Source organism: Colossoma macropomum, unplaced genomic scaffold (assembly GCF_904425465.1).
Source record: "Colossoma macropomum unplaced genomic scaffold, Colossoma_macropomum, whole genome shotgun sequence".
NCBI lineage: Eukaryota > Metazoa > Chordata > Actinopteri > Characiformes > Serrasalmidae > Colossoma > Colossoma macropomum.
In genome coordinates, this window is record NW_023494802.1 from 3,904,296 (window position 1) to 3,929,094 (window position 24,799).

General features: G+C 38.9%; 1 protein-coding gene across 1 annotated transcript; it reads left to right on the forward strand.

Annotated features, from left to right (window-relative positions):
- LOC118822737 (protein Wnt-7a) lies at positions 1–20,031 on the forward strand. Its single transcript, XM_036591994.1, has 4 exons — positions 1–273; positions 2,312–2,538; positions 9,252–9,523; positions 17,302–20,031. Exons 1-4 carry the CDS (start codon positions 203–205, stop codon positions 17,782–17,784), a joined length of 1,053 nt encoding a protein of 350 aa, XP_036447887.1. The 5' UTR covers positions 1–202; the 3' UTR covers positions 17,785–20,031.
- The last annotated feature ends 4,768 nt before the right edge of the window (positions 20,032–24,799 follow it).

Below are 24,799 nucleotides of genomic sequence, written 5' to 3' on the forward strand. Positions count from 1 at the left end.
GACAGCTGGAGATCCGCGCGCTGCGCTTCATGTCCATCTCCAGCCCCTGCCAGTGGCACCATGCGAGCTCAGCCGCGCGTGTTTACGTCCTGAAGGCGCTCAGGAAGCTCAGTGGCTCAACACACACACACAAACACACACACACACCACACGCGCGAACCCTCTGCGTTCTCTCCGTGCGTGAAACTCACACGCGCTCATCATGAGCAGAAAAACTCGTCGCTGGATATTTCGCTTTCTGCTTTGTGTGGGAATCATCTACCTGAAGATCGGGTGAGTTTAGAGCTGCACTTCTCTCACCTCTCAGCTACTTTTGGTCCACGACAGCGTCCAGATAGAGCATATATGAAGGCTGTATGAAGACTGAGTGAGCTTAAACTCGTATTTAGCTCAGATCCTTATAAAAATTGTATTTAACTTTATGAGACGACATATGAAGTCTGGATGAAAACTGGATGAGTTTAAACTTGCATTTCACTCACTGTATTCACTTTATAAGTCAATGTAAATTAAGTTTCCGACCAATATGCAGTTTATATGAAGACTGAGTGAGCTTAAACTTGTGTTGAACTAATTTCAAGCCTGAAGTTCACATAAAAATTACAGCCTCTATATAAGAATTTATAGGAAACAGATCATCTACATGAAGGCTGGATGTATTTAAACTTGCATTTCACTCACTAATAATAGTAGCAGCGACCAGACAGCTCACAAATGAGGTCTATATGGAGACTAAGTGAGCTTAAACTTCTATTTAATGCATTTCAAGCTTAACCTCCACATACACATATACATATATGTCTTTCTCAGAGGAAATATAAAGTCGGCATGAAGACTGGGTGACTTTAAACCTGCATCTCACTCACTTTGAGCTGGTTTTGTTTCCAAACCACATTGTAATAAGAACAGCAGCATCTATATATGAATTTTTCATACGAAATTTGATGTAAATATAAAGTTTAGACCTCACTCACTTTGAGCTACTTTTAGCAGACAAAACTCTGACAGTACAGCAGCATCTTTATAGATCACTTTTTCAGACCAAATTTGAAGCTTATAGAAGACTAGATGAGTGGGCTTAAACATGCATTTAACTCACTTTTAATCAGACAGAGGTCTATAGGAATGGCAGTGTCTTTACAGAACACTTTATTTCATACCAAATGTGAAGTTTAAAGTTGGATTTCACTCGATTTGAGCGAACAAACAAAAGTTTAGTTCACTTGTTTAGACAAATAAAACACCAATATGAAGACTGGGTGAGTTCAAACCTGCATTTTGCTCACTTTGAGCTACTTTGACCAAAAAGAAGTGTGAAGGTAATATATGACATTTATATGAAGACTGAATGAGCTTAAACTAGTTTTTACTTATTTTAATTATGTCCGTCTACATCTCACATTTCACTCACTTTAAGCTACTTTACCTGACTAAAGTCTATGAAGAAACCATTTAGAAGACTTTTTCAGATGAAATATAAAGTTTATAAGATGTTTCTGAATTAACTGTCTACTTTAAGCTACTTTGACTAAATGAAATGATCAGCACCTGCACATAAGCATTAATTTTATATAAATGTCTAGAGAAATTTAGCATTGTGTGAAGTGTGAAGACAAACATTTTTTACAGTGAGAAAGTGAAAGAGAACATGAAGAAACATTGACTCAATGTTATTACATTGTTATTACGTATTATGTTATTACCCTAATTATATGCACTACCTTGCTTGATTTACTAAGCAATGGGGAAAAGTCTGTATAGAGTTATAGCACACACTGTTATTGTGACTATCCATTGCTTTCGTGTGCACACACACGTGTTAACCTCAGTTTCAGCATTCTTGTTATGCTTTGTGCACATGCGCTCACTCAGAAAATGATCTATGAACTTTAATTAAGCCAAACACTTCCATTCAATCAAATAGGCTTTATTACCTTAACATGAAGTTCGATTGGTCATCAGATAAAACTGAGACATTTCGGTGATGGTTTATTTCTGTTTCAGTAGAAAAAAAATCCTTTTGAATCAAAATAAACGGTTTACATTAACTGAAATGCACATTCATTAATTTAGATAGATAGATAGATAGATAGATAGATAGATAGATAGATAGATGGATAGATAGATAAGAATGCATTGATAATGTGCATCATTTCCACATCAACAAAATACATCACATCAGTATGTTTGTCATTCAGTTTATCTAATTTTGGCAGTAATTGCCCATTTAAAACAAGTCAGTGCAGCACTTTTTAGTGTGCTGAGTGTATCAGTGTGCACTACATTAGTGTCCCTCTCTGGTCACTTTTAGGGGGTTTTCCTCAGTTATAGCGCTGGGAGCGAGCATCATATGCAATAAGATCCCCGGCCTGGCGCCCCGGCAACGGATCATCTGCCAGAGCCGCCCTGATGCCATCATCGTGATAGGAGAGGGGGCGCAGATGGGCATCAATGAGTGCCAGTTCCAGTTTAAACAGGGCCGCTGGAACTGCTCTGCCCTGGGAGAGAGGACTGTGTTCGGGAAGGAACTCAAAGTGGGTAGGTTGCTCATCTCTACTGACCTCTTTAGCAGCATGTGCTGTATTGGGTCTAATTAATTTAAGGGTCCGTATGTGGGCCACACTGGAACACCTTTAACTACACGGTTTATGAATTAGTTTTATAGTAGTTACTAATTCATTTATAGCAGTTACAGAAGAAGTCTTAGAAGGGATTTCCACCATTTTTTAATCTACATAATTCAATTGTTCAGACGTAAACAAAGACATTCAGAGTGGTTTCATGAAAAGTGATTCATTATAGATAAACTTACAGACTCAGATTCAGTGTTCATGCCTCAAGCCTGAAAAAGGATGTGCTGATTTCCTTGGTGAAACAAAGGCCTGGAGCATTTATTTATTTATTATAGAAAATACTTGCATTTTAAAGTGCAATCACAATATTGTTTAGAAAAAAATGCAGTTAGACCTCAAGACTGAATTGAATTGACTTGAATCAAATCAACTCAGTTCATCCCCGTGGTACAATTAAAGGAGAATTCCATTGATTTTTCAAAATTTAGTGGTTGAGATGCAAACAAAGTCATTCAGATTGGTTTGACATGAAATGTTCCATTGTAGAGAAACTTACCAACTCAGATTTCTTTACAGTGGTGGTGATGGGAACCAGGGGTCACAATGTCTACAACAGAAATATAGCCATTTTATTTACTGTCCAAACCCACCAGTGAACCTAAATGTCTTCTGAGGTTTCACATGCAATGTTGATAGTAGTTTGGAAAGTTGGTGGAACAGCATCTGCTGTCAGGATTTGTTGTCAGAAATGCTAGTAATAAATTGATTAGGACAACTGGCAGATCATTTTCACGCATTTCAGTTGCAGTTCATTGTGGTGTACAAATGAAGACTAAGCTATACAAGTTTCTTCCATAATTTCTCCAGGATCAAGTCTCAAGAAAAGTAGTCACTAAACTTGTAATTTGCCTTCCAACCCAGTTCAGCTCAGCTCCAACTCAAGAAAACACCCTCTAAAGGCCACTTGAGGAACACCAGTAACCGAAGCAGGTGTGGCTGATTAGAGATGGAAGTAAACTTCGTAGGGAAGCAGAGTGCAGATTGGTGGCTGCTGCTGTCAGTGATTTGACAAAACGCCAAATAGTCACAGTGGCAGAACAATCAGATGGGTTAATCTATCTTAAAAAGGTTCAGGAAGTGATCGACCGGTTCAGCTCAGACTTCCATCCCTGCATGCCTGAGATTTCTGGTAGATGATGTGAGCACATGCTTGGTACTCCTGGTCATACTAGCACTCAGAGGCATGTGCTCAGTCAGCTTTGCAGAGCTCCATTAAGAATCAGGTTGCCAGGCCTGCAGGTCCTTCCTCATTATGCCTGTAAATAAACATTAATGTGAGAGTGAGGAATCTTATTTACGCCATTTCTTACCATGACTTAGCTTCTTTTGTTTTATACTGGGGCTACAAGGCAAATGTAGCTAGCAAGTAATGGAAACCAGTTAGCCATTTAGCATGGTGCTTGCCTCAAGCTGTGTTGACTAATAATCTCATAGACTTGTTTATGTGGTTTCTGACACATTGTTATCCATAATCATGGACAACCGTACTTTGCATAGCTAAAAACAGTAGTAGCAGCCTGAAATTAGTCTATTTTTATAGATTACAGTAAGTCATGCAGTGTTAGAAACCATATTAGTAAGTCAATTTGAACTTATTTAACAATTTAGAGGCAAGTGCTTGATGATTTGCTAAACTTCCATTACTTGTTAGCTACTTTCGCCTCTTTGCTGCTAAAGAACCAACATGGCTAATCAACTCCATTTGGGGTAAGGGGGACTTTTTCTCCACTTTAATACTTTTAATCCTGCATTGGATCAACTTACCTTTTTTCCTTTTGTTGCAGCTCATATTTATTTCTATTTCTACTTCCTTTCCTATATATTTTAGTGATTCAAGTCTTTGGCTATGCACTAGCAAAAACTAGACACAGTGCTAGCAATGTGTAAAGAAGTGCTGTAAAGCTACTTTTGGCAAATTCCATTGAAGAAAGTGCTCTACAAACACATTTGAATTGAATTAAATTGAACTGAATTGAATTGAGTTCTCTGACCCTTCAGTGCTACTTATGAAGTCACTTCACAAGTTGCGCCAGGCTTGAGTTTGCAGAGTTGTATCGAGTTAAACAGTCCAGGTTAGGAGGAAAAGTGTCAGTGTTTGTAACTCCCCCTTTTCTAAATGAAAGTGGTCTCCTGAGGAAGCCATTCATCTTTTTTTGTGCCATCTTATCTGTGTCTCTGGCATTTACAGTTAGGGTGCTCTTTCCACGGGTATGGGTTACAACGTATTTAGCTGAAAAGAAAAGGAAGAGACAAATTAGTGTATTTTTTGCCTGTGATGTTGCAAATGGGAGCACACACACCAGCAACATTGCCTATTAAGCCGACAGCACTTTTGATGGCTGAGATAATCGTTCATAGTGCACTTATCCAAGCAAAACATCAGTGGTAGTCCCTTTGGCATTGAACTGGGATGATTTTAATGAACAATGGAATTTGATTTTGGCCACTTTTGTGCAGTTTTGACTTCCTCTCCTCTGGGGTCTATTTTTAGGTACTAAACTTTCAGTACTGTATGTACAGTTACTTAGAGTACTTATACTGTGAACAGTACTTACTGTAAAGTACAGTAATCGAGTGAAGCATACTGACTAGTTTTTGCACAGAAAAACACACAACTAGCATAAAGGGGAATTCCACAGAATGTTCACAAGTTCTTTGTAATTTAATCCAAATTCAGTTAATATGTAAAGAAAGTCATTCCGAGTAGTTGTCATAGTTGTCATTCCGAAATTGTTCACTTTAGAGAAACTTATCAACTTAGCAAGATTTCTTTACAGTGGTGGTGATAGGAACCAGGGGTCACAGTGTCTACCACACAAAAATAGCCATTTTATTTACTATCCAAAACCAACAGCGAAGCTACTTGTGTCTTCTGAGGTTTTATATGTAATGTTGATAATGGCAAAATAGTGATAAGTATGAAAAAAGTTTTCTTTGGGGGCTATTTTGCCTCATAACCCCCTGCATGTACCCCTCCACCATGAATGCAATTTCAAAAATACATTTTAAGGCAATTAAAATGTGTCTCAAAACTATTGTAGAACAATGTCAGAGAATATGTGTTGATGTTTTGTGTAATAACTTTCTGTGAGGGGTCTTTATGCGGCGTTAAACTCTTTAGACGTCTGGTTCCTTTTGCCACCACTGTGAACAATTCCGACTCAGCAAGTTCCTCTAAAATGGCTTGTTTTACTTCGACCCACTCTGAATGACTTTCTTTACATCTTAACAATTGAATTGTGTAAATATTTCAAAAATGGTGGATTTCCCCTTGAACACATTTCATCTCAAATAGTTTTTTATGAAAATATAAGGTTTTTTCTTGGTCATATTTCTGACTGGTGTCTAAAGTAGGCTAAGACTATTTTGAGAATCTGCTGTAGAAGCTCAGTTTGTCTCTATTTACTTTCAACTAAACTTGTTTATATCTCCTGCAAGCATGAGATAGTAAAATTTTAGTAAAACATCAATAATAGACCCTTTAAAGATTATGTGTACCATGAATGGCAGTTATACATGTATTATAATGTGTTTTACTAATTTCCTTTATAGAGCTTCACTAGTGCATGCTGGAAATAAATGTCTCTGGTCATATAATTTAATTGGATTTACTTTACAGTAAAGAATACATCAAAAACGCTTTTAAAGCTTTACAACCTGAAAAAATGTAGTAAAATTCATGACGGTTGGGTTTTAATGTGTTACATTCAACTTATGACAACAGCAAATAATACAGAACGAGGCAGACAGAGAGAGAGAGAGAGAGAGAAAGAGAGAGAGACATGACAGAGAGAGAGAAAGAAAGAAAGAAAGAAAGAAAGAAAGAAAGAAAGAAAGAAAGAAAGAAAGAAAGAAGGAAGGAAAGAAAGAAAGACAAAAGAAGAGAAAGAAAGAAAGAAGAGAAAGAGCAAGAGAGAGAGGAGAAAGAGAGAAAGAGATGAGACAAGCAGAGAGAGAATAAGAAATGATAAAGAACAAGAGAGAGAGGGGGGGGAGGGGGAGGGAGGGAGAAAGAGACAGAGATAGAGAGGGCAAAGAGAGAGATAGAGAAAGAGGGAGGGAGAAAGAGACAGAGATAGAGAGAGGGGGAAGAGAGGAAGAGAGAGACAGACAGTGAGAAAAAAATAAGACAGAGGGAGAGAAGGAAGAGGAAGAGAGAAAGAAAAAAGAGAGAGAGAGAAGGAAGAGAGAGAGAGGAAAAAACAGAGAGAAGACAAACAGACAGAAACAAATAGAGAGAGAGAAGAGAGACAGAGAAAGGGAGACAGAAAGAAATAGAGAGAGAGAGGAGAAAGAGAGTGAGAAAGGGAGAGACAGATAGAGAGAGAGACAGAGAGAAAGAGAGGGAGAGTAGAGAGAAAGAGAGGGAGAGGGGAAGAGACAGAGAGAGACAGAGAGAGAAAGAAGAAAGAGAGTGAGAAAGAGACAGATACACAGAGAGAGACAGAGAGAAAGAGAGAGAGTACAGAGAAAGAGAGAGAGAGAGGGGGAAGAGACAGAGAGAGAAAGAAGAAAGAGAGTGAGAAAGAGAGAGAGAGAGAGAGAGAGAGAGAGAGAGAGAGAGAGGGAGAGTAGAGAGAAAGACACAGAAAAACTGGTCTTTGTATGTCTTTTAGTGACATAGTTTTTTTTTTTATTTAATTATGATTCTACACTTAGCAGATCTGTTTCCCTCAAAGTATTTCGGTATTTCGGCCTGATATAGTGATAAGAACGTTATTGGCAGGTACATTATCAGTTGTGAGCTCATGATTTAGGACTTGAGCTGCTTCGCATATCAGCTTTTGCTGCGCATCTCAGTTTGCAGGAATCTTTATGCTGATAATGCAAACACCGTGGCGCGTGTAAATGATTTATGAAGAAGAGGATGGGTGATAACCTCAGCATGGAAGCGTTTACTCCCTCTGTGACAACACTAATGAACCATTAACAGATCAATAGTTTTTCCTAACTGCACATTCATACAGACACTGCACATCATGCCAGTGCATTCATGATATGCACTATAAAAAGTGATGCAATGAGTTTACTTGATTCAAATGTACATCATTATCATTTACTGATTTGTGTCAGGAACGTAGTTGATGTAATACATTTCATTCATTAGGAAATCAAGTTTGAGTATAATAGGGTAGACTTTACCAATCAAAGGTACAGTATCAGCATAACATTGCACTTTGTTCTTTCTATCTCCATTTTGGCTTTTTTACAGATTTTGAAAAAGCCAGTTGCTCTTTACAGTGTGTTATAATCAGGGATGGATTACTGACCAGGCCATTTGGGCCAGTGCCCAGGGGTCTCTGGCTGCCAGGGGCCTCGGGGGGCCTCAGACCACAAGGTCTGAGATGGTTCAAATATTTCGGACAATCCACTGCACATGCAAATATTACATGAACAGCTAGCCCTTGAATACATACATGACTAAATAAAAGAAATAAATGAAATATCACCTTTTTCAAGACCTCTCAAGTTTTTGTGTTATTATCAACCCATGGATAGTGTTGAGGAATGTTAGTGTTTCTCTTCCAAAAGTGTTCTATATGTACCCTTTCATAAGTAGACTGCTTTGTTACTACATTACTACTTGATTTGGCTTAAAAGAAGAAAAAAAAAAAAACAACAATCTTCAAGTCTTATAACACAGTGATCTGTCCTTGGATATAATTATATGATAGATGTTCCATTTACTTCCATCCAAAAATAGGTGTTGCTTTCTTTTTTATGGAAAGAAAGTGGCCTAAATGGTATCTTACACTATTGTTCCCTTTCCCCAGAGGTCACATCTTACCTCAAGTGGCACAGCCCCAGTTTGCTGACTGTAACTGAGTCTGAGTCTTGTACAGTGGATAGAGATTAGATGAAGCCGAGGTTAGCTTCTGGCGCTAACGTGTAACTGCTGCGCCATTTAAGGTGGTAAGGAAATGGAAATGTAAGCTAACATCAGCCTTTAGAGATTGGTATATCAAATTTAGGGCAACAGTGTGAATCTGGTCCTGGCTGGCACAACATGCAGTCCTCTGCAGAGCTCATTAGCTTTTTGACATTACCGATGTAGCAATTTTCATACATGAATATAAAGATGGACAGCAGCAGCACAGACAAGACAAGAAGCAGGTGGGCAGTGAGAAATACTGACCCTAACTTACTTAGCCAACTTTGTAGCATAATATGCTAAATAGTTTGTAGCATTTTGACTGTCACTTCTTCATTAAGAAGAATGAAAATGTGCTGCTTTTAGAAAAGTTATGTTGCACGAAGGCAATGCTGTGTCTGTAACTCCTAGTCTGAAAACAACACTCTGGCCCTGCTTATTTCTTTGAGAGGCCTCCCATCATTCAAATGAACCCACAGAAACTATGCAAGCTTGTAAGCTTGTGAAGGTTTCAGCTTCACCCAACCATCGCAGGCTTCGTTTCTATGAGTACCGAGCACTGTTACCAGTCTCTATCACACCTATGCATGTCCACTTAATGAGCTATACATACTGTAAATGCAACCTATTCAGTTTTACATCTCAGATACATCGATAGTAATTCAGTTATTAAGCTACACCAATTCTGCTATGTGCTTTATAAGGTTCTTCATGTAATGCATTAAAGCAGCCTGTGTGTGTTTCAGGCAGTAAAGAGGCCGCGTTCACCTACGCCATCATCGCAGCAGGAGTGGCCCACGCCATTACGGCGGCATGTACGCAGGGTAACCTGAGTGAGTGCAGCTGCGATAAGGAGAAGCAGGGCTTTCATGGCCGGGGGGATGGCTGGAAGTGGGGCGGCTGCTCCGCTGACATCCGCTATGGCCTCAGCTTCTCCAAAGTGTTCATGGATGCTCGGGAAATCAAACAGAGTGCCAGGACTCTCATGAACCTTCATAACAACGAGGTGGGACGGAAGGTACGGCCGTGACGGTGGCTTTTATTCTGGACATTATTCATTTTTTTAGTGAGACATAATGACATTGGTGACATCACATTTGTGCAAAACCCAAACACCAACAGAGGCATCCCAGTTGGGAGAATAGTGGACCTGAGTGAGTCCCCAGGAGGCCTGGACTAAAAGGTTTTGTGTTGAAAATAAATAGGTTAATACTAAATCTTGCATACATAAAATTGGTGGATGCCCTCGCTAACACTTCGCTCCCTGATTGTAGGAGCACAAATGGTGCAGCTTCACTAGATTTCAACATAACTGAACACAGTAACTGCAGCTGATAAAATATCATGCAAAATTAAGCAAATAAAGTTGGGAAACCAAAACGTTAGGAGAATTTTGGGCATTCTTTGGGCCCACAGAGGCTGAAAGACAAAGCAAAACATGCAAAGCAGGACATTAGAAACACCACATTACACTTTATTTGCTACATAGCATTAACAGAACAATGCCATAGACATGCCATGTCAGGTACATCCACTGTGGTAGATAACCGGCTTTTCTTCTATGTTTTATGAATTGAATCAGGCTAAGAGTTGGGGATATGGCAAAAACAGCACAATACTTCAAGACGTGTTCACGATAGATGATACGCATGATAATAGTTTGTTTTTCTGAGACTTAATATGTTGGAATGAACAAATAGAACTTGCAGTGTCACATTAAAAGTACTAATAAATTAAAACCTACAACTGTTATATTTTTAGTCAATATTTTACAAACTGCACTAAATCCAATTAAACCAGCTGCAAAGGGCCCCTGTGGCTGCAGGTTTTCACTCCAATAAAGCAAGAGGTCACCTGATGAAAGGTTTAAACACTAAGACCAACTGATTAAACAAGTGATGTCAGGTGTGCTGCAGCTTGTTTGGAGTGAAAACCTGCAGCCACACCGGCCTTTTGCGGAAAAGATTGGACACCCTTGTTGTAGTTAGTCGGTGTCCTTTAAGTACAGACGATATACATGATATGGGTGGAAAAGAATTTTGCGACATCAATTTTCATGATAAGAATAAAATATCATCATATTGCCCTCCCCTGAATCAGGCAGTGTTTTTTGGACCTGAAATGTCAAGAATTGTGACTGAGATCTACTCAGCTTGAAAAGTGGAGATGAATAATGATGGTTTGCTCTGCTTTAATGTACTTTTAACTAATGAAGATTATTTAGACTATTTGTTATTAGCCAAATGATGGCTTTGACCTAAGTGTACATCCTTTAAGGAGGATAACTTGCTTTCATTTTTTCCTTTATGAACTGAATCAGGTTGAGTTATGCCAGAGAAAACCCCAACCTGTCCAAGTCTGGGGCTAAAATCAACTCAGTAGAAAATATGAGGTGTTTATTTACAGCTTACTATACAGTGATACATTTTTAGCCAATTAATGCATCTGCTTTTATTCCATCCTTTATGAATTGTAACAGGCATGCTAGGCCAGGGAAAACCCAAAACTGACTCAAATGGTGTCTTTGACATAAAGATACATCACTATGGTGGACAAGCTGCTTTTATGTCATCATTTGTGGATCAAATCAGGTGTATTTTGGCAGGGAAAACCTAAAACTGCCCAGAACTAGGACTGAACTAGAAACAATTGGAGATGTGCAAAGATGGCTTACTGAACTGTGATGCATTATTAGCTAATTAGTTATGATTTGTCTGTTTGTTTTTGGCCAAAAAAAAGGCTTTGACCTAAAGGTATGTCCATGGTAGTGGAAAACCTGCTTTTGTTCCATCCTGTATAAATTTACTCAGGTTTTGTCAGCTTCCAAAAAACTGACAACCACTGAGCTACAAGACTGGAGATGTATAATTATGGCTTACTGTGCTTTGATGCACTGTTAGTTCATTAGTGTGTTGTTACTATTTAGTAGTCTGTTATTGCTGAGCTTTGACCTAAAGGTCTGCCCATTTCATCCACCCTTGATGGATATGTTTATACGCTCTCTGGTTGTTTGGTCAGAGAAAACCCCAAACTGTCCAGGACTTGAACTGACAACCACTGAGCTAGAAAACAACCTATATAATTACAACCTACTGTACTGTGGAGAGCTATCAGTTAATTAGTGCTTTATTATTATTTGATTGGGCGTTATTAGCCAAATGATGGCTTTAGCTTAAATTGGTTACAGTGACTGGATCAAAAGAAAGTCAGCGAGGTAGAGCGAGTCAGTAAAGTTGGCATCGTGGTGGATGGTCGTCAACAGGTTGGCGCTGAGGCCAAGCCTGAGCTGGCAGCGCAATAATGGGAAGCTTTTAGGGGTAAGAGCAGTTTAAGTGGCAGAGTTTGATTACAAACTAGATCAGAGAACGGCAAACACACTGGAGCCGCACAAAAGCATTTGCTCCCCCATGTTCTGCTCAGTTTACACCACTGACTCACACCATGATCCCCTATTGGCCTCATCTTTTCATCTAATGGTGAAAAAGGTAACATGTTTCATCTTTGACGCCCTGTTTTTGTTTTGCAGACCTTTTAGTTTCTCCAAAAGCCTTACGCTGTTAAATGCTTTTTTCACTTTCACCTGCATCTGAAAGTGCTCCCCGCCTCCAGCTGTCTTTGATGTGGTGCGAGTTAATATCTTCAGCTAAATCTTGAGCCTGAATTGTCCTGATAAATGTCTTTTGTCATGCCTCTGTATGAAAAACATGCCTTCTTGCTGTCTTAAGCAGGCCGCGTTAACCCTTAGGCTGGTTTACATAATGAAACTATTACTCAACTAAGCTCACTTAAAGCATGCATACAACTACTTTTCACTTTCGTTACTTAATGTAAAGCCGTTTGCAATTTGATGGACACTTAGTTGTTGCTTACTACAATTGAAACTTTCTGTAACAATTTTCATGAAACAGCCAATCAAAATGCAGATAACATACCGCATGATGACATCACAAACATGCTGTTGCCCCATTCGATATTGCTTTTTTCTGCTGGCACCCAGTTAGCTTAATTAGCTAGCTAGTGGAGACTCCTTCGGTTTCTGATGCATGAAATTTATTTACAAAATGAGACACTAAGTGGTCCCAGATAACTTGCTGGAAATGATACAGTGAAATAAATGTAAATAAAACCTTCTAGATTATTTTATATAACCAGAATGATATAATATATGAAAAATACTAGCGATAATAAATACTATACGAGCGCTGAAACAGTCAGTCACTCACGTAAATGCTGCCACCTCCAATGCAAACTGTAACGCTAACAGCCAAGGAAGCTGAACTGTTAGCAAGTTTATTCAGGCTGCAAATGGCTAGGTTAATTTTTATGCCCACAGCATCACACACAATGTCTGGCTAATTAACTAGCTAGCTAACTAACAGTCACACCAGCTGTTGACCTTGGGCTTGAGAAAGGTCCTATATAAGTTGAACTTATTATTATTATTGTTCTGCAGAAAGAAAATGGGCCTTGTTCTTGAGAAATGTCTTAAGAAAAAGTCTACGTTTAGATTCAGGACATGTTCTTAATCCGCAGGATTGCTCTCAAATTTGTGCTCTTGAGTGTGCAGATTATGTTCTTATCTGAGAACATAATAAAAAAAATAAGAAAATATTGTGAAAACTTGTGAAAACTGCATAAATAGATGTTAAGAAGAAATTTCTTCTTAAGAACAGTTGGTGAATGAGGCCAAATCTTCACATCCTTATTACAACATCAAAACCTGTCTACACAGAGTCAAAATAAAATGTGTATAAATTGAACTTTGCAAACTAATTGTGTAATTTTATCAGTAGATTTGAATTGTATGGCAGAATGAGAGTAATAACTCTAGACATCTGAGGGTTAAATAGGCGCATATCAGCCGCAGATTTAGACGCTGACATGGCTTTCACGGGTGGGGCGACATAGACTAGCCCCCCGCAGTCCCCCTCCTGCTCCTGGTTGGGTTTAATGAGGAGGAAAAGAAGTCTCCATCTTTGTGTCTGGCGTGTTCCACTCTCTGTCACAGAGAGGCGATTCATGGCTGGAAACTCGTCCCCTCACTCACCCAGCCGATTCACAGTGGCCGTTTTTTTTCCCCTCTTGGCCGATGCCTGAATTCACGCTGGCTTATCTAAATGGCAAAATTGCCTCTTAGTGTACTGACTATGCTTCCAGGTTCATTCTATCTGTAGGTTTTGTCTCCAGGCTGTTAAAAGAGGCCTCTGTTGGGAAGGCTCCCCTCCCGGGTCTTAATTTATGCTGGCGAATGTAATGACATTGGGTAAGATCCTGGCTATCGTTGCCCACCACTAAACAGGAGATAACAAAAGCTGTCCGTAGTTTTAGGCACCAGGATGTTAACGGATAAGTGGCTCCGAAAAGGCCAGTTTGATTGGTGGTGTGTGGGTAAAGAGAGGAACTTTGTGCGAGGCTGACAATACGGTTTGGCTTGTTTTGCTGAATGACTTTTAGAGTGGCATTTCGTAGGTAAACCATGCTTAGACTGAACTGCTTTTTCTCAGTCATGTGTTATCAGAGCGTGTTCACTGTTACCTGAGAGTTGCAGGCTGTAACTGCCATTTTGGCATGTTGTCATGGATAAAGTAATGTGAAAATTAGAGATGATGCCGATCTGATACTTAGAATCGGTATTCGATTGATATCAGCAGTGAAGGTCAGAGGAAATTTTGTAACAAATCTAGAATTGATTAGAAACTAAACAAGGGCTGCATTTAACTCACTTGGTTCAAAGATGTGCATTTTTTCCACATATTAAAAAAACTCCCCTTTCAGTCCTCCTCAAGTTGGGCCCTAGCACTATATATACCATTCTACCAAATCAGTTCAAACTGTGGTCCCACAGTAAAATAATAATAATAATAATAATAATAATAATAAAGAAAATTCTTTACTATTCAGACCTTATAATCACAAGGATTATGTTATGATTTATTTAAATCCCAGGCATTCATTAAGATAACCATAAGCTTATTATATATATAAAAACATAATTTATTATCATTTATGAGGTACTTTCCATTGGAAGGTGCCTGTCCCAAACTTTAACCCCTAAATTTACACTTGTGAAAAAAAATATTTTTAGTATTTTTTTCCAGTGTTTTTGTTTTAAAGATCTTTCTTATTTCTTTTAAAGTGAAGTTGAAAAATTTTATCATAAGTTTAATTTTAAAAAAGAAAACTTTATTCATGAAATGCTGTCCCATGTTTTCATGTCACTACCGAAACACTGTTTTAGACTATATGCGAAACCTTATTTTAGCCACACCCCTGCATTTTAGAGTATGAAGTGAGACTGCAACCTAAGAATTGTCACTACCGAAACATTTCAGTAAACTTTTTTGTGCTTCAATGAAAAATACAATTATTTTATGTGTGTACAGCTGTTCAAAGTTGAGCAATCTTGGTAAAATGGTCCATAAAACATAAGACAAAGTAAAGCTGGTCAACTGGTAACAGCAGCAGCTACATATAGTCTAACATTAACACAAGAACAACTTCTAACTAACTAAATATAATATTTGACTCACAATTATTTTATTTTAAACAGTCTATATTTGCAAACATTTCCACTGTAAATGATGTTTCACTTTAAATCTCTAAAGGCTCTGGTTTTGTGCAAGTCTTGTTGTTAGCTATGTTTCAGAGGCTGAGTAGGTGGTCATTTTTAGTGACATGCTCTAATGAAAAATAGCTCATTTTAAAGCTATCAAGCCATCTTCAATGAAAATGCCTGTGATGTCCTTGATCTGTTGATTTGAGCACTATAGACATCTGCAAATAAAATGGAGTTCTCTTAACAACCCAACGAGTCTTCGGACATAGAAGCCAAATATTTGACCCTTTTTGACCAATAGCCTCATGAAATATCGAAGGTCTTTTTCATTCAGGTCTTTCCTTAACGCTGCTTCTCTGTAGGGTGAGGTACAGCCACACATGCACAGCCTGACACCAGATATCTGTGCTTGTGTACACTATAGACAGAGTTACTCTATCAGCCACACTACGTTCATTCATCACATTACAGCTCAGCTAGGGAAAGTGAACTTCTCCTGATGTGGAGATAAGTTAGGGGCACCTTGCTGTTCAGCCACCTTGTTATTGTTGTAAGGCATTAACTTTGCCTTGATTTGGTGTCAAATCTTTCCCAACATTAAGCAGTTTTTACCTTGTTAGTATATGATTTTGACAAAAAACTAATATAGACCTGGTAATTTCCTCACTCAAATTAGAATACAAAAAAATGTTGCACCCAGGACCTGTCAGCACATTCAAACTTCTATACCTTAAGAATAAGTTTGCATTGAAGCCCTTGCAGTTACTTAACAATTTGCCTTGTGAAGAAAAATCACTATTTTCTCTTTACCCCAGTCTTGTCAATCAGAAAAGACATGTTTAGTGTCTGGAGTTTACTTCTGGAGCTAATATAGTGTATAGATATTCTGTTATCTAAAAAATGGACAAATTTCAGACTTTAAATAGCTGCTATTACTGGTTTTAGCTGTGCAGTACACTTTTAACAAGTTTCTTAGATAAAAGTATATCATACTGTGTCAAACACAGATTTCCACATGTCAGTCAATGCAAGTCCGAGTCAAGTCTTCTGTCCTTCGTAGAGAATTATAAGTCAGTCTTGTTATAAGCTGTAGACACTGCATTCTACAAAAGTAAACCAGACTACAAACGCATCAGGTTCAACATGGCTTCAAACAAGCCTTTCATTATAGAAAAACCTTCAGTCTGAAGGACAAAACTGAGACACTATATACAGTAAATGCAGTTCAAAGCAAAGAAGCAGTACAACTTGAATCAGTTGGTTAGTCTGTAGTTTGTATATCTTATATGCTAGCTATTAGCAGACTAGCCCAATAGCAAATCGCTGCTGTCGGAACAAAACCTCGTATCTCCAAAATGGTACCTTTACAGGAGAAGGAAAAAGCATACTTTACTTTTAATGCAAGTCAATGTAACAAGACATTTTGTCCATTTAATGAGAAATTTATACACAATGTGAAGATCCACAGGCATTTTCAAATTATGTCAAAAACTGAAAAAATGACAAAAATGGAGATAAAAGGTTTTGTTGCGACAGCAGCGAAATCTAGCTGAGGTTTGGTAAGTTTCAAATGAATGTGATCTGTAACTTACTAAAAGCTTGATTAGCTGAAGAGCTGCAGCTATAATAGCTGCTATACTGCTGTACTTGCTATACATGCTTGCCCACAGGTTCAAGCTGATCTACCTCTTTACTTTAAACGCCACGTTTACTGCATGTAGCACTTCTTTCTGTCCATCAGCCTTTTCTATAATAAAAGGCTCATATTTTGGAGCCAAATCGAATGATATTGAATGGTATTGCAGAAATGACCACACACAACTTTAGCAAAACTGACTGACTCACATATAGAGTTGGAAAGTAAATGTTTCATTCATTTTCCATCTTGGCCATCCTAATTTAATCCGTTTTTTTCTCAGGGTGAAATTTTACAGGTCAAGTCCGTATTGAGTCACAAGTCAGTCATCATGCGACTAGAGTTGTTTCCTTTTTCTCCATTTCTAGTGTCGCAAAACACATAAGCAAGTCTACTCAAAAAGTGTGTAATGTTCAGGCACAATACTAATTGGTGGTCATATGCTTCCATTATTTGTTAGCTATGTTAGTCTTACAGCTCCAAAACTACATTACACACCAAAAATGTCTTGGCTGTTCATCCAAATTTAGTGTATGGGTGAAAAATGCTTCGCCAGGCTAATCCTTAAATGTCCAACCGATCTCTGATCTCTTCCTCTGGCCAGGTTCTGGAGCGGAACATGCGTCTGGAGTGCAAGTGCCATGGCGTGTCAGGCTCGTGCACCACCAAAACCTGCTGGACGACGCTGCCCAAGTTCCGCGAGCTGGGTTACATCCTGAAAGAGAAGTATACGCAGGCGGTGCATGTGGAGCCGGTGAAGGCCAGCCGCAACAAGCGACCCACCTTCCTCAAGATCAAAAAACCCTTCTCCTACCGCAAGCCCATGGACACTGACCTGGTGTACATTGAGAAGTCACCCAGCTACTGCGAGCCAGACCCCGTGACGGGCAGTGTGGGCACCCACGGCCGTCTCTGCAACAAGACACTGACCCAGCATGCGGGCAGCTGTGACCTGATGTGCTGTGGCCGTGGATACAACACTCACCAGTACTCGCGCGTATGGCAGTGCAACTGCAAGTTCCTCTGGTGCTGCTACGTCAAGTGCAACACCTGCAGCGAAAGGACAGAGGTGTATACATGTAAATGAGGGTTTATACGGATTGTTTAGGGAATGCGTGGTAGGATTATAACGCGTTTTGTGCTGTCCACAGCATTCAAGGACCCGACTTGATTTGTGTTTGCTGTTGTCTTTTTTGCACAATGAATCCTCATGGGATATAACCAAGAGGGCAGTGCTTTACACTGGAGAAGTGTCCAGCAGACTTTAAAGTGACTTTGAAATGGAAAACAAATAGTCTTCCTTGGCCCTGGACTTGCTAGACCGAATATGATTCTGCTTTCCATCAGGCTCTGCTGAGCTTGGCCTGTGGAATCGATGCAGTGTTTTACACTCAAGAAAGTGTCCAGCAGACTTTTAAAAAACTAATTAATGAGGAAACAACAACAGTTGTCCTGGATTTACTGTCTGTTCCTTCTGATATCAATTCCATCCTGGATAATGGACTCCATCAAGCTTTGCTGACCTTCTCAGGCTTGTGGCATTGGTGCAATTCTTTACATTGGAGGAAGTGTCCAGGAGACTGTAAAATCACTGTGGAGTGGACAAAAGTCAACAATAAGTAGCCCTGGACTGAATGAAGTCCATTCCTTCATATAAGCCGCACCTGGCCTACCACCTCAGTGCAGCCTTTTGCACTGGAGAAGGCATCCAGCAAACTTTAAAATGACTATAGAACAGGAAAACAACAAGTTGCCCTGAATTTGCTGTCCATTCCCTCTGACACCCATTCCTTCCAGAATTCTGCAGTCCATCAGGCTCTGCTGACCTTATTAGGGCCTGTGGCATCAATGCAGCATTTGCACTGGAGAAAGCATCCAGCAGACAAAATGACAATAGATTGGGAGAACAACAACAGTGACCCTGGACTTGCTGTATTGAATGAGATCCATTCCATCCTGGATTCCATGCTCCATCGAGATCTGCTAACTTGGTCAGGCTGTCAGCATCTGTGCAATTCTTCACACTCACAAATCTTTGCACTGGAGAAAGTGCCCAGCAGACCATACAACTAGAGTGTAATGGGAAAAAAACAACAATGAGTGACTCTGGACTGAACAAAATCCTTTTTTCACAGATTCTGCACCTTATTAGGCCTACAGCATCAGTGCAGCCTTTTACAGTGGACAAAGTGTCCAGCAGACATTTAGCATACATTAAAATGACTACGACATGGAGAAAACAATGGTGGACATGAAAAACAACTAGGTTCTGGACATGCCTGGAGCAAATGAGGTCCTTTCCTTTGTGCAGCGTTTTACACTGGATAAAGCTCCCATAGACTTTAAAATAACTATGGACAGGAAAACAACAACAACAACTGCCCTGGATTTGTTGGACTCAATAATGTCAGTTTCGCATGATGTCCAATCCATCCTGAGTGGCGCTCCCCATTAGGCTCTGCTGACCATATAAGGCTTGTGAAATCAGATCAGTGCAATTCTTGACACTGCAGGCAGCATCCAGCAGACTGTAAAATGGCTATGGAATGGGAAAAAATGGCCCTGGACTCAATGAAGTCCATTCCTTCATAGATTCTGCACTCCATCAGGCTCTGCTGGCCTTATTAGGCCCGCGGCGTCAGCGTAGCGCGGGCGAGTCTGGAGCTGTCTGAAATGTGTCTAAGCTACTAGACTTTTCTCCTCCCTTGATCGATGTTAGACTGATAATGATAGGTGTGTGCACCTTGGCGTGTGGGACATTACATGATAAGTCTCTCTTGGCTCACATGCAGCGATAGGGAAGCTGACAATTTATGTAAAGAAACAATTTTATTTATTTATTAAGCAAGCTACTGTTGAGTGGATGTTCGTAGTGGAGCCTGCATGTCTATGAAAGCTGAAATTAGATTCACACTGGAACCTGAAATGCTTACTGAACTATGTACTGCATTGGTGGCGTGTTGTAGCATTGCATGTCCACCAGTTTTAGGAATGGCATGCGTGAGCAATTTCCCCCTTATTTGCTGCTAGTCTGGAGAATCACATATGGTGAGATGGTGAAAAAAAAATACTACTGACTACAAGCTTAATTTGAACTGGAATAGTGATACACCCAGACAAATGGAATTTACACTGAAAATAATTGGTGAGAGAATATATTTTGTGAAAGAGTATTTTTATATGAATGTTTTATTTATACTTTGTATAAATTTTCTGTTTCTAGTGCTCAATTGTGCATTGCCTCTGAATCTGGTCATGCAATAGTTATGGAACAATGGGTGACATTTACGTGGTTATACCTGAAGATGGTAGTGTCATTAAAATCAAGCATACGCATTCCACTGATTTACTGTCTTGTGAACATTTGTCGTGGTTACTAGAGCTTGCCAGAGCTGCCACAATTGCTCCATCATTCGATGTAGTATGCAAACACTGTTAAATTTCAAAACATACTATTCACTCCCCCGTCCATACAGTCAGTGTATAGAAATTCAGCTGCAGTTTTGAATTCATTGCTTTTGTGATGCCATTAAACCAACATATTTACATATATCCACCTATTTAGCTTATTCTAGCAGTTTAGCCCCACCCATTCACCCAGAGTGTTACAGCTTGAACTGCTTTTGAATGAGGAACAATACAGGGTAGCCAGTCAGAAGAGAGATCATTTGCATATGTTAGTCATAAAGGAGCAGTAACCAAAACAGCCTGCTAAAGTCTAATCCGCATTTTATTCATTTGCACTTCTAAATCTCTACAAATAAATGTTACGTTGCTCTGGAATGCTACTAGTTTCAGATTCTACATAGAAAATGTGCAAAGGCTTCATAGTTTTTGGTCATATTTTTCAAACGAGGCACCACCAGTTATTTTTTGTCTTAAAGTATCATGATAGTATATTTTTGGTATTCTGCCCTCCCCTAATATGTGTAGTATAGGCTATGTACTGTATATACAGTCATATATACAAAAGTTTCTTCACATTTTATTTGGATGGTCCCCTATAGATGCTCTACAGCTACTTGAATCATTAACAAATTTTCTGGCGATCCTCAGTTGATTATCAACAACATTATGGTTAGGGTTAGGGTTAGGAGTAGATGTAGGTTTTGCCTTGAGGTTAAAGTTAGGGTTAGGTTTAGGGTTAGGGATAGATTTAATAAACTCTTTCACACTGAACTTCAAGTTCAGTTGAATTAAATTGATATTTAGTAGAATGTTATGGAAAGACAGACTGAGCATTTACAAAGCATCTACAGTGAACCATATAAGTAACATTCAAGTGGCATTTAATGACTATTCAGTTGAATGTTACTTAAATATAGTGAACGTTTATAAAGAATCTACAGTGGACCATACAAAAAAAGTGTATATATTTTTTCCCAATTTCTATGGGGAAATTCTAAAAATCTAAGCAACTAAATAGAGATTGTGCAGTACAATTTACAATTTGCAGAAATATTTAGGTTCCCTGTAGAGGAAAATTATTTTCACTTAGAAAATTATGTAATTTGACATGTTCAATTTCAAAAGACTTGCTGCCTCTTTACACTATGTCAAAATGTTATGACAAATCAGCCAATAGAAAGTAAAATTAACTTACATTAAAAGTCAAGGAGGTTTATATTAAGGAAGTTAAGGAAGTTGCCATTTTGGACATCTAAGTTTTTTTTTCCAATAGCAATGATATACATTCTGACAGATAGGTCAGGCACAAAAATCAAACATTTTCCAAATGTAAGCATGAAATATGATATAACCTTATTAACAACAAAACTGTGTGACTTTGAATTGATTCTACTCAATAATGCTAACTTACTGCTTGGCCAGCAGTGCTAGGTCAGCAGATATAATGCTTGAGTTTTGTTCAGAAAGTGTCAAGACAGTGACTTGCTTTTGCGGGAGGGCCAGGGCCTGTCGAGTGATTAATGACGCTAACCGTCCATTGCATTCAACCCTAAACTGCCTGTTGCTACAACAACTCTGCAAGTGAGCCACAAAATGTAAGCTAGCCTCCAAGAGAGAACAGTTCATCCAGTAGCCAAACAAAAAAAAAAGAACAGTTTGGAGCAGTGATTGCATACTTTATGCCTAAAAACCCAAATAAAGATGCATCAGAAAACTTGACATGTGAAATGGATGATATCAGGAGTCACTTTCAAGACCATCTAGAATAAAGATGAGCTCCACTAGATCTAAAGAGGCTGGCTGGGTCGGAAATCTGGTTAAAGTTAAACCAAAGACATTAAACCCTTTAAGTCATTCATCGTATTCATCTTGGAGCCTAAAAGGATTGTGAACAAGTCCTCACTATTTTGCATCTCTGAGGCTTCAATATGAGTCATCAGCTGCAGGCCCATTGAGGTCATTGGGTAGTTATTCTTAGCGTTGGGGAAATTCACTGCAGGAATGAAGTTAATGATTAAGTAGTACTCAATTTATAGTGAAAAGCCAAAGTTCCTCAATAACCTACTTAAATTTCAGGGAGCGAATGATACGTAAAAGGTAACACCAAACTTTTCTGACAGTGTTGAAAGGGTATGAACTTGTATGGTTACAACAAAGCCTTCCTCAACCTTGTCATCTGGAAAGCTACTGTTTTGGTTTTTGTGTTTGACGAGCATGTGCTAGAGATCTTTTGTGTAGTAAAGAGATCAAGGAGATAGCAATTATATTCTTAGCAGTGTTTCTGTGTAAACAGAGACATATCACTGCCAATGTAGACAATGTTTGATGTGTAGGTTGATCTGAAGTGGAGCCCTTTTGCTCAGACTCCTGCGTGGCATTTACAAGCGCCCTGAAGTACACCTGAGCTGCTTCCGACCCTACAGTAAGTCCGCATGCAACAGCTTTTTCTCCTCTGGATCACTGCCATAGCTTCACTTGCTATGGAAATGGCCTCTTTGATATGTATCTTCAGGAGCTTTGAAATTGAGTCTGTATCAAGCATTCCTGCTCGAGGCGAGGTTCCACAAAGTTGAATTTTCAGCCCAAGGTTAGCATTTATCAGAATTGATGGTTACTATTTTTCATTTTCCCCAAAGTCCCGTTTACAAATGTTACACTAATGTCATAATAAATGGTTGCGAAAAGTGTCTTGACGTGACAAAAAGCTCTTCATGCTCCTCATCAAAAGGCAAATCGCTGCAGATAATCTGCAGTCAAAAGACAACAATGAAGACAGTAATTGGACGGAGTGGAGAGTGCCGAGGCAAATGTGTTTTCCACCTTCTGCCTGTCCATAAATCACCTGACACATAATTCCGTCAGTCATACTCTTGTTTTTTTTCGTCTGGTTGAGACATGCACGAGCACCTGAGACGTGTGCTGCAAATTGCAGAGTGCAAGGCAAAGGCCTTCAAACATATTGTATACCAATGGGGCCTTGGGGGGTCATGAGATGTATGAGATAATCAACAATGGTGATGTACTGTAATGCACCAAAAAGGGTTCTTCTGTTGTTACTGTGTTAAGCTTGTAACAACAGAAGAACCCTATATCGAACCACTTTCAAAAAGCTTCTGTGTAGAACCATGTACAACAGTCTGAAGAACAATTTCACCACGCAAAGAACCATTAAGGCAGGAAATGGTTCAATATAGGACTCATGGTTCATTCAGCTAGCTAGCGTAGTACACTTGCTACAGACAAACCAACCATTTCAAGTTGTTTTGCCTGTCTTGTTCACTGCGTGTCTTCAGTTCTGTCCTTCAGATTGCAGGTTTTTGGCATGTTATCTGAATCTGGGCTTTAAATCAGGGCTTTTGTACAATGTGATGCCTGCAGCTAATAACAAGACTACTCTAAAATTCTCTACTAAATACTCACACTTGCATGAATTGACTTGTTAACATCACTGTTAAGAGGCATGTGTATCATGGATTATAATATTTTTAAGAAGCAGTCATCATGTATTCAAATTTCCTGTCAGTATTATAAATGGCTGTTTAAATCACTAAAAGGAAACATGCCTGCAAGGTTTGCAATTGTTCAGTTAAGTCTGTTTTAGGGGTTTTGCAAGAACAAACACTTTTAACTCCCACTAGTTTTTGTTAGGATTTATGTTCACATTTACAGGCATAGAAAGTAGTTAGTGTCATGCATTTTTACCTACAACAAATTGTTGAGTTACAGTAAGATATGAAGCATCTTTTGAGTCAAATTGGGTAAGGTTAGGTTTTGGAAAGGTTGGTTAAGGTTAGGTTTTGGTAAAGTTAGGTTTTGGGTAAAGTTGGGTAAGGTTAGGTTTTGTGTAAGATTCAGTAAGGTTAGGTTTTGGTAAGGTTGGGTAAGGATAGGTTTTGTGTAATGGAAGTAACATTAACAATATATCTACTTAATGAAAGTAGATTTATCTCAATGTATTTAGATGCTTCACTACTGTTACTTCACTGATATGTTGTTAACGTATTACTGATAATCTGTTAAGAGTTTATTAATTATCTACAAAGGACGACTCCAGATAAAATGTTACCCAGTCTTATTCATGTCCCACATACATCTTCAAATATACATACATAAGTTACTGAGTTACTTTTTAACTGAAACTGCATTGTATAAAGGTTAAATCAAGACATATTTTAATAATTTGTGCCATTTTTTCTAAAAATAGGTTTAATATTTATGTGTCTTACCATGACGCTGGCTAAATGACCTAAAATAAAGTTTTTTTTCAAAGTCAAACCTGCTTTCCAAGGATGTCCTTATTGCAAATCTTTGTTTTCACATTTTCACTGTTTTTTTATTATATAATCAGTACTGACAAGGCTGACTGTTCCATTACCAGATCCGCTTTAGACAGTAGAAACGAGAGCTGTAAGCCATCGTTTTCCTGACATGCTTCTGCTGCTTGTAAACATTCCAAAATGAGCTCTGTAAAGCCCATAGGGAACATTACTAGATGCTGAGATTAGGCCTGTGAGGGTGCAGCACTGACACAAGCTCTTAATACAGATAGTGTTTGCATTTAAAAAAGAAAAAAATCCCTTTAAGCATGTGTTTCGCAAGTGTGCATTTGAGACATGAGTGAGTGAGCTCTGCTAAAGAGTTCCTTTGAAGGGCTTGCATGAATTCTGGCATGTGTTGTGGTATTCTTAAGGATC